The sequence below is a fragment of the Lepisosteus platostomus genome, chromosome 3, assembly GCF_059453375.1.
Source record: "Lepisosteus platostomus isolate fLepPlt1 chromosome 3, fLepPlt1.hap1, whole genome shotgun sequence".
NCBI classification, from domain to species: domain Eukaryota; kingdom Metazoa; phylum Chordata; class Actinopteri; order Semionotiformes; family Lepisosteidae; genus Lepisosteus; species Lepisosteus platostomus.
Genome location: NC_142613.1, coordinates 29,918,699 through 29,933,941, shown reverse-complemented (window position 1 = coordinate 29,933,941; position 15,243 = coordinate 29,918,699). Strand labels below are relative to the sequence as shown.

Below are 15,243 nucleotides of genomic sequence, written 5' to 3'. Positions count from 1 at the left end.
TATTCTTTTTATGCTCAGCTACTAAGATTTCCCTTCAGTGGTAAAATTCCATATAAATATTCAATACTAAAACGGGCACAGTAAAGACGTTTACTGTAAATCTTTCTACAACAGACCAACGGACCACGAGTGCCCCTGTCGGTCAACCAATCACGTACCGCGGTACCGCGCATCATCGTGCGTCACAATGCGCGACGCCCTAGCCAATTACCTCCGGTACGTGACTGTACCGCGCACTTTGAATGGCTGCATCTGTAACTAGTATTTTTTTTTTGTTGTGTGCTATTTATATGACAACTATATCTCTGATATTAAAAATGTTTTGCATGTTCTGTAGATACTCATGCATAGAATTATTAGTGTTTAATTAAGCACAGGTGAGAATAACTATTGTAAGATTACCAGAGGAAGGGTCATCAAGGACAGGTATTTCAGGAACGATCTGCTCACTATACAGTACTTGACTTAGACCTGACCAAGATGGCTGCTAAGAGAAGTCAGCTGACCCGCAGATGGAAAGGGCTTAGTCCGAAAAACAACGAGACACAAGTGTGTCTCAGCAGGAAACAAAATATATATACCCTGGAAACAGTGAACCGGCGCGGAAGCCAGTAGGTGAATGCGTTTGGAGAAGATAGTGGAAGTCCGTTGGTATTGGGAGAGATTTAAGGATAACGGATTTACGGAAGACATAAAGGTATACGGTTTACGGTTTGTGATTTGGATACGACGCGGATTGGTGGAACTTTATTGACTTTGGAACTCGGACTGAATAAGGATTGAGAGAACGGATTGCAGACTGGCTTGGAAACGGAGAAAAACTCCACGAAAATTAAAGAAGAGAGCGTGGTGTGAGTACTTTTGTCTCTAGAACATAAACCTTTCCCCCGGAGGCACCACAATTGGTGGAGGTTGCGGGCAGCCCGCTGATCGGGTTTGTGAAAAGGGGGGGTTGGGGGGATTTCTCTCTTCTCTCTTGGTTTGTGTGTGAACTCTCGCTAAGGAAAATGGAACAATTGATACAACAATTATCCCAAGCTACACTAACCCAGTTCCAGGCTTTAAAGGGACAACAAGAAGCTATACAGGCACAGCAGGAGGCTAATAAAATTAAAACTGAGACGAATCAGCGAATTATAGAAGAGCAGAATTTGGTGAGAGAGGAATTGCAAAGACTAGGAGAGGAAATTAGAGGGTCCTCAGTAACAGGGAGAGAACCCAGTAAAACAGAAGAAATTGGGCTTCAAAAGATGACAGAGCTTGATGATATGGAAGCATATTTAAAAACTTTTGAAAGAACAGCTGCCAGGAATGCATGGCCCAGAGAGCAATGGGCAGGGAGAGTAGCGCCTTATTTAATTGGGGATGCCCAAAAAGCCTATTATGATTTAAAAGAGGAGGATGCTGAGAACTATGAAACTCTAAAAAAGGAGATCTTGGCGAGATTAGGAGTAACAATGGCGATAAGAGCGGTCCGGTTCCATAACTGGAGGTATCAAATGGATAAGCCAACGAGATCTCAAATGTTTGACCTTGTACATCTGGCTAAAAAATGGCTTCAGCCAGAAGAACTAAACTCGGGGCAAGTGGTAGAAAGAGTGGTATTTGATCACTTTGTGAGGAGTCTGCCTGTTCACATGAAAAGAAAAGTGAGTGATGGGGATCCCCAGACATTAGACCAGGCGGTTGATTTAGTGGGCCGACAACATGCTACTGAAGCTTTGATTAAGGAAGAAAGAGGGGAAATTCAGAAAGAGGAGAGGAGAAACCCCAAGAGTTTGGAGAATGAAATGAAGTTCCTGTCACTAAAGTACAGTTGCCCCAACTGGTGTGAACCTATGCAAATGGCCACCAGAGAAGAGGGAAAATGCAACTACCTCACAGCAAGCGTCCCATCCTGTGAAGAACCCCGTATTGCTAAAATCAAGATAGGGGAAAAACATGTTGAGGCCTTGTTAGACTTGGGAAGTACGGTGACACTGGTGACCTCTGCAGCACTACCTGAAGACACTGAGATCAGGCAAGCAGAAGCGATCCCTATTACTTGTATTCATCTGGAAACTAAGGTGTATCCGTCTGCCAATATTCCCATTTCCACCGAAATAGGAACATATAGTTCGACTGTAGGGGTGGTTGAAAAATTGCCTCACCCAGTGGTGTTGGGACGAGACTGTCCCCACTTTCTTCAACTTTGGAATTCTGTCCAGTCTGCTAGGCATTGTCCACTTCCATATTCCGGAGACTCGGAGGACAACCCCAATTCCCCTGGAGAGGCAGACCAACAGGAAGTAAGCTCCGAACTGGGAGATGAATTCTTAAATATGGATTTGCCAGACTGGGAATCACCAGAACATCGAGGGAGGTTTGGGACGGCCGAGTTGGAAGATGGAAATTTGAGACATGCATGGGGACATGTGAGAAAAATTGAGGGAAAGTTCTGTAATGATAACAGTGCACTGCGTTATCCTTATTTTATGGTGAAAAACAATCTCCTCTACCAGGTGCAGAAGAGGGATCAAGAAGAAGTGGAGCAACTCCTTATTCCCCGAGCCTACCAAGCGAAACTCCTCAACCTGGCCCATAGCCACCTCCTGGGAGGACACCTGGGCGTGAAGAAGACAACTGAGAGACTGCTCGCTAGGTTCTTTTGGCCAGGTATATATAAGGCCACTGAAAAATATTGTCGGGAATGCCCAGAATGTCAGAGAACTGCCCCGCAACCTTATAGGAATCCTTTGATTCCTCTCCCCATTATTGAAACTCTGTTTGAACAAATTGGGATGGATTTGGTGGGACCCCTGATCAAAACCACCAAAGGACATCAGTACATACTGGTAATAGTGGACTACGCCACAAGGTACCCCGAAGCCATTCCCTTGAGAGCAGCCACAGCCAGAAATATAGCTAGGGAGCTAGTACAGGTCTTTTCTTAGGGTGGGAATCCCTAAGGAGATCTTAACAGATCAGGGAACTCCTTTTATGTCCAAAGTTATGCGAGATTTAAGTAAACTATTGGGTATTCATCAAATCAGAACCTCAGTATATCACCCACAAATGGACGGACTATTGGAGCGTTTTAATAAGACCCTCAAAGGCATGCTGAGGAAGGCCATGCAGAAAGACGGGAAAATTGGGACCAGCTGCTCCCTTATCTAATGTTTGTGAATCGAGAAGTACCGCAGGCTTCGACCGGGTTTTCTCCATTTGAGTTATTATACGCTCAGAGACCACGGCAATTACTAGATCTGGTCAAAGAGTCTTGGGAGCATCAACCTTCACCCTTGCAGACTGTCATTGAACATGTTGAACAAATGAGGGAAAGAATAAACATCGTTGTCCCCATTGTGAAGGAAAATCTGGAGAAGGCCCAGGCGCAACAAAGGCAGATTTATAATAGGGGAGCTAGTGTGCGAGAATTTCAGCCAGGGGACAAAGTATTGTTATTAGTCCCGACCCCGGAATGTAAATTCCTGGCCTCCTGGCAGGGACCTTATGAGGTGGAGAAAAAGGTGGGTCCGGTCAACTACAAAGTGAAGCAACCTGACAGACGACAACAGCATCAAATCTACCATGTGAACTTATTAAAGAGATGGCATGGTGCAGAAGTTCTGCTCACCCACTTCTCCCCTGACCCTTTGGAAGAAGAAACTGGTGCTATCGGCCTGGGGGACCTGGCGCCCTCACAGAAGCAGGAATTACAAGAGTTCCTCTCACAAAACAAGGATGTTTTTTCCCGGAGTCCTGGTCGAACTCACCTCATACAACATAAGATTATCACGGAACCAGGAAAAAGGGTAAGACTGCCCCCCCCCTATTGAATTCCAGAAGCCTAAAGGAAATAAATTAAGGAAGAAGTAGAAAAAATGTTAAGAATGGGGATAATAGAAGAATCCCATAGTGAGTGGGCTAGTCCCATAGTATTGATACCCAAGCGGGACGGAACTATTAGGTTCTGTAATAATTTTAAAAGGTTAAATGAGATCTCGATGTTTGACGCGTACCCTATGCCCCATATAGATGAGTTAATCGAGCGATTGGGTAACGCTCGATATATAAGTACGCTAGATCTTACAAAGGGATACTGGCAAGTGCCTCTAGCTGAAGAAGCTAAAGCTTAGACCGCTTTTGCCACCCCTGAGGGGCTGTACCAGTATCGGGTCCTTCTGTTTGGTTTACATGGAGCTCCAGCTACTTTTCAGAGATTAATGGACCGAATACTCCGACCTCATCGAGATTTTGCGGCTACCTACTTAGATGATGTTGTAATTCATAGCACGACTTGGGAACAGCACCTACAACACCTGAATGCAGTAACTGGAGCTTTGCGAGGAGCAGGATTAACAGCTAATCCAAGTAAATGTTGTCTAGGGACCCAGGAAGCCAGTTATCTCGGCTATACGATTGGGAGTGGAATGATCATGCCCCAAGAACAGAAGGTGCAGTTAATTAGAAACTGGCCTAAACCCTCTACCAAGAAGCAAATACGAATGTTTTTGGGATTGTAGAGTTACTATCGCCGTTTCATTTCAGGATTTGCCTCCATTGCCGCCCCATTGCACGATTGAATTCAATTCAATTAAACTATATTGTCATTAAACTTACACAGGTGCATAGTATAATGAAAAGTGTTTGTTAGTCACTCAGGTGCAGTATATAAATAGGACAGAAGATAAGACAATAGACAGTAACACAATAACAATAACAGTAACATGTAATAACATAACATAAATAACATGTTATCAAGTAATCAAAACTGTGCAAAATTCCGCAAACAGAGAAAATATAACAGGACAAAAACAGTGCAAGGTAATTCTTGGAACAGTGCAAAAATAGTATGGTTAAAAATAGTATGGTTAATTAATAAATATGAAATATTATTATGACCGGTACAGTTTTACTGGGCTATCGAGGGGACAGTACAATTTCGGCTTACATGTGTGTGTAGTGGTGTAAGAGTACAGTCATTGTGGGTACAGGAAGACGTTAGGAGAGATCATAATATGGTGGGAGGGAGTGGGGGCGTCACCAACTTGACAGCTCTGTGGAAGAAGCTATTTTGGAGTCTAGTTGTGTGCGACTGGAGTGACTGGAACCTTCTGCCAGATGGTAGGGGAACAAACAAGTTATGACTGGGGTGAGTGGGGTCAGACATAATTTGGTGGGTTTTTTCAGACTCCTGGTGTTGTATATTTCCTGGAAGGATGGTAAGGCACTGCCGATGATGTGTTGGGCAGTTTTGACCACCCGCTGTAGTGCCTTATGGTCGGATGCGGTGCAGTTGCCATACCAGACTGTGCTGCAGCTGGTCAGTATGCTCTCCACTGTACATCTGTAGAAGTTGGTGAGGATCTGCGGATGTAGGTGTATTTTCTTCAGCCTTCTCAGGAAGTACAGCCACTGTTGTGGCTTCTTGGTGAGACTGGAGGTGTTCAGTGTCCATGTAAGGTCCTTAGAGATGTGAACACCTAGGAATCTGAAGTTATTCACCATCTCCACCACAGACCCTTCTATGTAGATGGGGGAGTAAACTTTTCCTTGTCTTCTAAGTCAACAATCAGCTCTTTGGTTTTGCTGATGTTGAGGCATAGGTTGTTGGTTCAGCACCAGTCTGCAAGTTGTTTTATCTCCTCCCTGTAGGCAGTCTCATCATTGTCAGTGATCAGGCCCACGACTGTGGTATCGTCAGCATACTTGATGATGGTATTTGTGCTGAACTTAGCAGTACAGTCATGGGTGAACAGGTAGAGCAGTGGGCTGAGCACACAGCCTTGAGGGGCACCGGTGTTAAGGGTGAGTGTGTTGGAGGTGAGGTTGCCAATCCTGACAGTCTGGGGTCTGCTGGTGAAGTCTAGGATCCAGCTGCAGAGGGTTGTATCTAAACCTAGAGCCCTGTGTTTGGTAGAGTTTTATGGGTATGATGGTGTTAAATGCTGAGCTAAAGTCAATGAACAGCATTCTTGTATAGGTGTTCCTTTTATCCAGGTGGGTTAGCGTGGTGTGTAAAGCTATAGAGATTGCATCCTCTGTGGAGCGGTTTGTGCGATAGGCAAACTGGAGAGGATCCAGTGTTTTTGGAATGCTGGCTTTAATGTGTGGAATAAGTAGTTTTTCAAAGCATTTCATTATGATGGGGGTGAGTGCAATAGGGCGGTAGTCGTTCAGGCATGTGGGGGCTGATTTCTTCGGTATTGGCACGATGGTGGTCGTCCTGAAGCAGCTAGGTACAGTGGCCTGGGCCAAGGACAGGTTGAAGATATCAGTACAGACATCAGCTATCTGCCAGGCACATGTTCTAAGTACCAGGCCAGGGATACCATCAGGTCTAGCAGCTTTATGTGTGTTCACTCTACTTAGTGATTTCCACACATCTAGCTTGGATAGTGTGGGTGATGGGGTGGCAGGGGAGTCAGTGGTCCAGGTGGTTGGTTCAGGGTTTTGAGCTTCGTGCGTAGAAGGTGTTAAGCTTGTTTGAGAGAGAGGGGTCAGTAGCGCTTACAGGGCTTGTTTTGCTCTTGTAGCTTGTGATTGTATTTATGTCTTGCCACATGCGTCATGGGTTAGCGTTGGTGTTGTAGTGGTGTTCTATCTAGCCCCTCTCAGTTCTTCCTCATTACCAGATTTGAAGGCTGCATCACAAGCTTTGAGCAGGGAGCGGATCTCAGTGTTCATCCAAGGTTTTTGATTTGGGAGTTTGCGTATCTTTGTAACGCTCACCACACCATCAGCACATTTGCTGATGTAGCTAGTGACTGCTGATGCATACATGTCAATATCGGTGTGGGATACATGGGAGGCTGCATCTTTGAACACACTCCAGTCTGTGCACTCAAAACAGTCCTGAAGCATTGATTCTGCCTCTTTGGTCCATGTTTTTACAGTTATAACTGGAGCCTTGGTGTGTTTGAGAAGTCGTCTGTAGGCTGGGAGTAGGAACAGGGAGATGTGGTCAGATTGTCCAAGAGGGGGGTGAGGTACTGCTTTGTAAGCACCGGGTACATTAGTATAAACAAGGTCAAGTGTGTTGTTTCCCCTGGTGGGGCAGTCAACGTGTTGGTTGTAGCTAGGCAGGACTGATTTCAGATTTCAGATTTCCCTGATTAAAATCGCCTGCAATAATAAAAACACCATCAGGGTGTGCTGATTCTTGTTTACTAATAGCTTTGGATAGCGTTTGGACTGCTTCCTTAGCATTAGCGTTAGGAGGTATGTATACAGCGGTAATAATGACCGACGTGAATTCCCTAGGTAGGTAGAAGGGTCGGCATTTAACCATTAAATATTCTAAGTCGGGTGAAAAGTGGATCGCGATTTCTGTAGTATCTCTGCACCATGCTTGGTTGACATAAATACACAGACCTCCTCCTTTATTTTTACCAGAGGCAGCTGTTCTGTCTGATCGTAGAGTTAAAAAATCATCCAGCTGAATGGCGGAGTCAGGTATGTTGTTGTGAAGCCATGTTTCCGTAAACACAAGAGTTGCAGCAGTCTTTTATTTCCTGGCGAGAAGTGAGCCTGAGTTTTATTTCGTCCAGTTTGTTGTCTAGGGACCGTACGTTAGCGAGGAACAGGCTGGGTATAAGTGGTCTGTTCCGCTGTTCTTTTAGTCTTATTTGCAAATTTAACAAAGATGAGTTGCCCTGAAAAAATAAAATGGACAGAAAGGGAAGAGAGGGCCTTTCAAGAACTAAAGAAAATTTTATCCTCTCAACCAGTCTTACAGGTACCTAACTTTAACAAAACATTCATGGTACAAACTGATGCGTCTGACACTGGGATTGGAGCCATACTGTCGCAAGAAGTTGAAGGATTGGAGCACCCCATTTTGTATATTAGCCTTAAATTAAGCCCGGAGGAAAAACATTATTCCACCATAGAAAAAGAATGTCTGGCGATAAAGTGGGCCCTGGATTATTTAAGATATTATTTATTGGGAAGACAATTTATCTTGTATACTGACCATGTGCCACTAACCTGGTTGTTAAGGAACATGGACAAAAATGATCGAATTACGCGATGGGGCCTTAGCCTCCAGAGGTTTCAGTTCCAGACGGTTTATAGACCTGGGAAGAAACAAGGTAATGTCGGTGCCCTCTCACGAATGCATTGTTTCTTTTCCAGACAGCCCGAGGACGGGGCTGATCTCAGGGGGAGGGTATGTAAGATGACCAGAGGAAGGGTCATCCAGGACAGGTATTTCAGGAACGATCTGCTCACTATACTTGACTTAGATCTGACCAAGATGGCCGCAAAGAGAAGTCAGCTGACCCGCAGATGGAAAGGGCTTAGTCCAAAAAACAACGAGACACAGGTGTGTCTCAGCAGGAAACAAAATATATATACCCTGGAAACAGTGAACCGGCGCGGAAGCCAGTAGGTGAATGCGTTTGGAGAAGATAGTGGAAGTCGGTTGGTATTGGGACAGATTTAAGGATAACGGATTTACGGAAGACATAAAGGTACAGATGCAGCCATTCAAAGTGCGCGGTACAGACACGTACCGGAGGTAATGACGCAAGATGACGCGGGGTACCGCGGTACGTGATTGGTTGACCGACAGGGGCACTCGTGGTCCGTTGGTCTGTCGTAGAAAGACTTACAGTAAACGTCTTTACTGTGCCCGTTGTAGATATTGAATTTTACCACTGAAGGGAAATCTAAGTAGCTGAGCATAAAAAGAATAGGAGCATACTGTAACGCGTGTGAAGGCCATAAACGATATTAATTTTGGAACATAAACATAAAGTATATGGCTGGTCTTGGTACTTTAAAGAAAAAATACACACCAGTATTCCATTTCTCCCTAAACATTTTAAGCATCGAAGTCTTTAACTAAAGAGAAACTGGAGTCAACAAGCATACTTTTAGAATTTGATTAAAAGGGAATATAATATGGAATCGCGTATCTAAAGAATTTAATAACGATATGATTATATTAGTGTACTGCGACAGGGCTGTGTAGGGCTGTTTCGCCTCTCTCTTCATGCGACTTCCCTTGTAGCCTACTGGTCTACGTGCCCGATTACCAACTCATGGGTTGTGTGTTCAAATCCAGCTGGTGCTGGACTTTTCTTTTAACAAACATTTCTTCGAAAAAATAGAATAGCGATATTATGGACAATCAATTGACTTTTATATTTGAAAATATCACAACATGATCGATTCTAAGTCATTTTTGATAACAATGAATAGTCACCTTCTTCCCTTCTGACAACGGTCCCTGCTTCTGCTTCCTGCTTCTATTGTGTGTGTGTGTAATAGAGTAAATTTTTATAGAGAAATGGAGGCTGGACAGTATGCGATACAATATAAACATTTATATTGATTTAAATCATGTTTTGATTTAAATCGCAAACGTGTGTTTAATTATATGTGTTTTTTTAATCATAATCAGGCTAATGCAACATAAATTGATACAGTATCTTTGTAAGTATCTTAATAAACTTTCAGCATAGCTTTCTACCCGTTTAGATTTATATTTCTTGGGATATTGGGATCAAACGTGGAAGGATTAGATTGTAATCGTTTTTATTTTTCAAATACGTTTTAGAAAAGTGTAATCTATACCTGCCCAGACTGTACGCCTTCCTAAACCTTCCTAAAAATTAGTCAAGCAATATGAAGCATCTCCTTTTACTTTTAAGTCCCTTAAATACATTGAGCACAGCTTTCTCAACACTTAAGATTACTTTTTGATACCATCCTTACACAAAGCAGAAACTTTCAGATGACATACAGTACAAGTGGAAAGATTACAGATTTTAATCGTCTTTAATTTTGTTACGTTATACGTTTTAGGAACGTTTCATCTAAACAAACACCACAAAACTATTCTCGATTGTATTTCTGAATGTTATGTTACACCTACAGTAGTTCACTGCTTTAAATACATCGAATTAAGAAAGTTAGGTGTAGCACTTTAGATCTTTTTTTTCTGAACATGTTTCTCTATAATAATAAAAAACTTTATTTTACATATCACCTTTGAAAGTGGCATCTCAAAGCAATACAGTAGTTCAAAAACAGTTAAAAGGGACCAAAGTAAATACCAGACAAACGCAAACGCGTTTTTAATAAAATGCTTTTATTCATTCAGCAGAGAGTGAGAGGGACATCCAGCAGAGAGAGAGACACACACCGGTTTCCATTGACAAAATTGTTTTTTTTTTCAATTCCTCTTGTCTAACAGGAATGTTTTGTTTGTGGACAGACTGTTAGACTAGAGGAAAAGAGCGCCTCCTTCTACGAAGCATTTCGTTGATCCAATCACAAATTATTTTCCAGTCGCACGAAGTAAGGGTTGTAAAGCGCGAAGTAAAGCGCTGATTCTTATGGAATGTGTTCCGCCGGGGATTCAAAAAAATTTTTTTTTTTTAATCGCGTATCTAAGGAAAATTGCAGTATAACTTTGTTCATGCACATCATTATACAGTATCTCATTTTGTATTTCTATAAAAAAAAAATCGTTTGCCCAGCCACTTTTGTTGTTATTGTTTTTATCCTGTAAAGCGCTTTGAGGAGCACAGCTTTCTCACCACTTAGATTACTTTTTGACACCATCCTTACACAAAGCAGAAACTGATTGTATTTTCCGATGACATACAAGTGCAAAGATTACAGATTTTAATCGTCTTTTTCTGAACCAGGGAAAATCTGATCATGTTTCTCTATAACAATAATAAAAAACTTTATTTTACATATCACCTTTAAAAGTGGCATCTCAAAACAATACCGTAGATGTAAACCACAGGTTACAAAGTAAATACCCAGACAAACGCAAACGCATTTTTAATAAAATGCTTTCATTCATTCAACAGAGAGAGAGCGTAAAACCTGGGTGTAACAGCTTTTCCTTTTTCTGATCACTCGCTCTCTGGATAAACGTCTCGCCTGTCCAGTTCTTTGTTTTCCTAATTTGCCGATTATGCCTGCTGCGATCCACTCCTACCCTCACACCTAAAGAAGACTATTTTAAATTTCTTTGCGCATCCTTAAGGTGACATCACATAAAGGTGATATGTAAAATAATGTTTTTTTATTGTTGTTATAGAGAAACATGATCAGATTTTCCCCGGTTCAGAAAAAAAGATCCAAAGTATACTAGTTAAGGAAAATAAATCTTAACGGGGAGAAAGCTATGCTGAAAGTTTATTAAGATACTTAGAAGATAAAGATATCAATTTATTTTAATCAAAATTGTATATATCACCTTTAAAAGTGGAATCTCAAAGCAAAGTAAATACCCAACACTGATTGTACCCATCTGTCATGCTAATAAAACACCTTGAATTGAATTGAATTGAGGGAGAGAGGGGGGGAGGGCGAGATAACCAGGACGCAAGGCAAATAAGATACACTCCACAGGCATTCACAACAGCAACATATGAAACGTTTGCACATATAGTTAAGTTATTACTTGGTTTTCAAAGTGCAATGAAATACAATATTGTTGTTGTTGCTGTTCTTGTTGTTTTTATCCTGTAAAGCGTTTTGAGAATCCACCTTTAAAGGCGATATATACTGTAAAAGCGCTGATTCTTATGGAATGTGTTCCGCCGGGGATTCAAAAATTTTTTTTTTAATCGCGTATCTAAGGAAATCTCAGTATAACTTTGTTCATGAACAAACAGTGGCATGTTACATTATTATTAGTTTTTTTGTTAACAAGGCTCGCCAGCTAATGTGAATCGAAACCTGTCTTTCTAGCTTTTAAAGTCGTGCGATGTGTAAGCCACAATTCAAATAGAGAAAAAAGAGCTGACTGACAAGATTTAAGATGTGGCTGTCAATGTTGGATTAAAAAAAACACATTGCCCGACGTTTGTTGCATTGCTTGAAAAATAACTTTATTTCGAGAGACTGGATAAGTAATTCAAGTGTTTTTTTTAACTTCCTGAATACCTGTGAAACCGGTTTAATTCGTCACAGCCAGCCCTCCCGCAGAGAGGAGGGTTGTACTCGTTAATGTCTTAGCACAAAGCAGAAACTTCTTGTATTTTCAGATGACATACAAGTGGAAAGATTACAGATTTTAATCGTTTTTTTTCTGAACCAGGGAAAATCTGATCATGTTTCTCTATAACAATAATAAAAAACTTTATTTTACATATCACCTTTAAAAGTGGCATCTCAAAACAATACAGTAGATGTAAACCACAGATTACAAAGTAAATACCCAGACAAAAGCAAACATATTTTTAATAAGATGCTTTTATTCGTTCATAATCCGACGATCTCAGGAAGACTAATGGGGGTCTGTCTTTTTTTCTGGAAAACCATAGATTGACTGTCAGCGCCCAGGTCTGACAGTGCTGCTCCAGCCTCTGTTCTGTGGGCGACAGCAGGACCAGTTAGTCTGCAAAGAGCAGGAACTCGATTTCTGTAATTAATGCAGATCAGTAAATCAAGGGACAAAACAGTTATTGCGCCCGGCTCCTCAATGGGCTTTGACGTGCTAATGCGTTGGCTTAACAGTCCGGGTGTGGCAATGTTTTTTATTATTGTTATAGAGAAACATGATCAGATTTTCCCCGGTTCAGAAAAAAAGATCTGAAGTACTGTACTGTATACTAGTTTGTCACTCTTCTCATCCCCTCTTTGCTAAATGGCTTTTGAATAGAGTCACATGAAGACAGAGGTGAAACAGCCCTACACAGCCCTGTCGCCGTACACGAATATAATTATATCTTATTAATTTCTTGAGATACGCGATTCTTTTAATACAGTCTTTGCTGTGCTCTAGAGGATCCTTGTGATATTTCGAGCTCTGGTTGAATGATAAGTGTCGCAGTTTAAATCGTTTTCGTAGTTAGAAATTATGGAACGCTCTGTTAAAAGCAATGGAGTTTTTATGTCCGTTGCAGTTTTTTTGCAACATGAATATAATTATATTGTTATTAATTTCTTGAGATACGCGATTCCATATTATATTCCCTTTTAATCAAATTCTAAAAGTATGCTTGTTGACTCCGGTATCACATTAGTTAAAGACTTCGATGCTTAAAATGTTTAGGGAGAAATGGAATACTGGTGTGTATGTTTTCTTTAAAGTACCGAGACCAGCCATATACTGTATGTTTAAGTTCCAAAATTAATATCGTTTATGGCCTTCACACGCGTTGCAGTATGCTCCTATTCTTTTTATGCTCAGGCACTAAGATTTCCCTTCAGTGGTAAAATTCCATATAAATATTCAATACTTAAATGGGCACAGTTAAGACATTAAATATACATATACATACTGTATACAGTACAGTTTGCATATGGTAGTATGTTTATGTTCCTAAATCAATCTCTTTTATGAGCATGTGAAAGGCATGGTGAATCGATTCTCAAAAATTACTGTACTTTGCATGATTGGAAACAAATGTGTGATTGCGAAATGCTGTGGTGTTACTTTTACAAAGACGGTCAATGAAAAAAAGAATGTTGACCAGGGCAATACTTTGAGTTTACAGCTTGTCCAAGGTCATTCATTATTAATACTATTAGTAATATCTTCGTTAAAGACTTTGATGGCGACAGCTCAAACATGAGAGGTTGAGCTTTATTAGCTCCACCTTGCTGAAATTCCGGATACTATTATTTTGCTTGTCGTATTATAGGAGAATTTACGGTAACTAGCGGTATTTACCGGTAACTCGCAGTATATACCAGTAACTCGCGGTAGACTGCGTACAGCGTACCGGAAAATAATGCGGTATCGCCCGCGCATTTTGAATGGCTGTTTGTGTTTGGGTTTGTGATTTGGATACGGCGCGGATTGGTGGAACTTTATGGACTTTGGAACTCGGACTGAATAAGGATTGAGAGAACGGATTGCGGACTGGCTTGGAAACGGAGAAAAACTCCACGAAAATTTAAGAAGAGAGCGTGGTGTGAATACTTTTGTCTCCATAACATAAACCTTTCCCCCGGAGACACCACACTATACAAATATAAAAGTGGATATTTTTTTTGTGATTGCAAACAGTAATCATTGTCAAATTTCAATAAGCATACCCTTGTATGGTCTTGTATTGAACAATTTTACAATTGATAATATTTCAGCGTTGTTTTTTAGCTGTTCTGAGAATTCTTTATTTATCAGCCTCTGTTGATTTGTCATTTGATATTTCACAATCTAGAGAAAGCATTACATGTTCAGGGAAAGAACTGAGTATAATGCCAACAATTTCAGCTGCAGTTTTTCAAAATGTGGATACTTTGCTTTTACTGCATCAGGTACGCCACTTCTAGTTACCAGCTACGATGTGACTTAAATGTTACCTTCTGCATAGTTTGTTTTCAGCATGTAGGGGCACAGGGTCCATCTTCAGTTCTTATTGTCATTTAATGTCATTTAACTAATGGACCAAAATAATTCTTCTGATAAATGCAATGTATTTTACTAAACACAGTTTGCTGAGCATGAGGTGCCCAAAGTCACCAGTTTGACCACTTCTTTTTTGAAAATAATTGGGAAAAATATAAAAGCTGAAGACTCTTGTTTTGAAGAAGGTAAGGGTTAGAGATTAAGGAATGCTTTTTTCCCATATTGTATAGAGACAAATAAAGATCTAAAGCTAAGATTTATAATGAATTGAGTCTGTGATTATTGAAAATTTTAAACAGACCAGAGACAGAGATGTAATCCCTGGAGTCTGCTCAACAGGCAGAGCTATAGTGTGAAGAAGCAAAAAGAGAATGCTCACAGAGGAGTCATCCACAGGATTCGCTCAGTCCCTGTGTTCAGTGAGTCGGATCAGATGACTAAGGGTTTTAGCTAACCTCTCATTTGCATCTGCCTGCTTTTTGTTTGATGTTTTGGCATGAGATATTTCCCTTTTTTCTAATTCATTATTTTGTGACAACTGAAATCCACAATATTAAATTTATTTACATTAATTTGATGCAGCGTGATACAGGTACTTTTTGTTTTCTTGTGTTGAATAAAGTAAGAAAATGTAGTCATAGCATAGCACAATGGGTGCCTGTTGTTGCTCTGTATAGGTACTTGGTATTGAATAGAGTCCAGAAATGAATGAATGTTCAGGAGGGAAGAGCCCAGCTAACACCAATGATGTAACATCTTGATTCTGTATAAGTATGGGTTTTTATTCAATCCTTCCCAGCACTCATTGCTTTGCATCACTGCACAGTGCTACTCTGTTGCTATGACTACATTTTCTTACCTTATTCCAATGGACACTGTTTGCTGCCTGCTGTTTTCTGGTAAATTCCGCTGTTTTTGGCCCATCACTACCT

General features: G+C 41.0%; 1 protein-coding gene across 35 annotated transcripts in view; it reads left to right on the top strand.

The window, feature by feature from the left end:
- LOC148674704 (syntaxin-binding protein 5) overlaps positions 1 to 15,243 on the top strand; it is a 245,239-nt gene that overhangs the window by 215,865 nt on the left and 14,131 nt on the right. For 23 of the 35 annotated variants that reach the window (XM_088625141.1, XM_088625140.1, XM_088625138.1 and 20 more), the window contains one exon: positions 14,611 to 14,730. The exons of the other annotated variants lie outside the window; for them this stretch is intronic. In XM_088625141.1, the coding sequence (XP_088481267.1) occupies positions 14,611 to 14,730 (120 nt within the window). The remainder of the gene's footprint in view (positions 1 to 14,610; positions 14,731 to 15,243) is intronic. 35 annotated transcript variants of the gene reach the window in all.